Source organism: Helianthus annuus, chromosome 14, assembly GCF_002127325.2.
Source record: "Helianthus annuus cultivar XRQ/B chromosome 14, HanXRQr2.0-SUNRISE, whole genome shotgun sequence".
In the NCBI taxonomy this organism is placed as follows: domain Eukaryota; kingdom Viridiplantae; phylum Streptophyta; class Magnoliopsida; order Asterales; family Asteraceae; genus Helianthus; species Helianthus annuus.
In genome coordinates this window covers 67,377,923-67,379,335 of record NC_035446.2, presented here as the reverse complement: position 1 = coordinate 67,379,335, position 1,413 = coordinate 67,377,923, and the positions used below count along the sequence as shown (strand labels likewise).

General features: G+C 38.4%; 1 protein-coding gene across 1 annotated transcript; it reads left to right on the top strand.

Moving 5' to 3' along the window:
- Nucleotides 1–218: 218 nt before the first annotated feature.
- LOC110887617 (flocculation protein FLO11-like) lies at nt 219–962 on the top strand. Its single transcript, XM_022135194.1, has one exon. It carries the CDS (start codon nt 219–221, stop codon nt 960–962), a length of 744 nt encoding a protein of 247 aa, XP_021990886.1.
- Nucleotides 963–1,413: the final 451 nt, after the last annotated feature.

Here is a 1,413-nt window from a genome sequence, read left to right as displayed (position 1 = left end):
TCGGTACAACCCATTCTTGCAGCTCAAAGGGAACTGGCTGAGATTCAACTTAACTCCCACATGAAGCTAATTAGATTTATGGTTGAAGCAAGATACAAAGACACACAGGCTGACATCAAGGGCATAAAAGAATGCATTGCAAAGTAACTGGTACTACCCCTACACCTGTGTTTGAAAAAGACGATGAAGATGATGCTGAAAAGAGGAAAAAGGATTCCATGAAAAACTTTGGCAAACCAACACCAAGGAATCAGCCAAAACAAAATCCAAAGCCTGCCAAACAAACTTCTACAAAATCTCCTGGAAAATCTGATACTGGTAAGAAAAAGGGAATTGATGATTCCGTTAACAAACAGACAGATAAGGAGATTGAACGAAAACAGAAGAGGAAGCATACAAAAGAGGAAGATGAAGTGCTTAACATTGGAACTTCAAATAGTAGAAAATCACAGAAAGATAACGAATCACCACCAGAAAAACCAACCACTGCTGCGAAACTCAAAACCACTGCTGAACCTAAGAAGTCAGATTCTGATACACCTAAAACAAAAGTCTCACCAGAAAAACCACCTGTCAAAAAGCAGAATACAAAATCCTCATCACCACTGCCAACCTCGACTGAAACAATTGTTGATGCAACAAATGTTTCAGCATATGTTAAGACAACAGCGGTTGAGACACCAGTTGTTTCAACAATTGTTAGTCAATCCACTGATTCTACCCAATTTCAATTTCCATCACAATCAACCCTTACAGTCATGGCACCTTTTTCTTCCCTAACTCCTCCTTCTCCAAAATCTGTTTATACAAGAAAGAGAAAATTCATGGTGCATGAAGAAGAGAAGAAAGAAAAAGATGTACCCGCACCAATTCCGTTATCAGCTACTCCATCAACAAAGATCAAATCATTGGGAGTAACTTTCCCTCTAGAACTGCTTGCAGTTCAAGATGAAATGACTTAATTTTACACAGAGGATGATCCATCGAAAAGAACCTTCCCATCTCTTCAGGGATTTGAAACTCCAAAGAATATTTATGAATATGTGAAGCTAAAGGGCAAGCAAGCAGAAGATAAGGCAAATGAAGAGTGTAAAGGGCTAGGAGACATTAATTTATCAGCCCGCATGCAACATTGGCTTGGTGAAGTCAAGAAGTTGGAAGATTTTGCTAGAGACCTGAGTAAGAATATGTCAAATCTGTCACCAAATGCTGAGCTAGAAAAGACATTAAGAAATGATTTCTTGAATACTATCATGGAAACAAAGCCCTACGAAGCCTACATATCTGATTTCAAAGATTGGCCCCTTGAGGCTCTTAATGAGGAAGTTAATAGAATTGAAAAGATAAATAAAGATCCTCAAATGCCAAAATCTGCTCCCAACTGGAAACAATATAAAAAGGTTGAAGTGGATG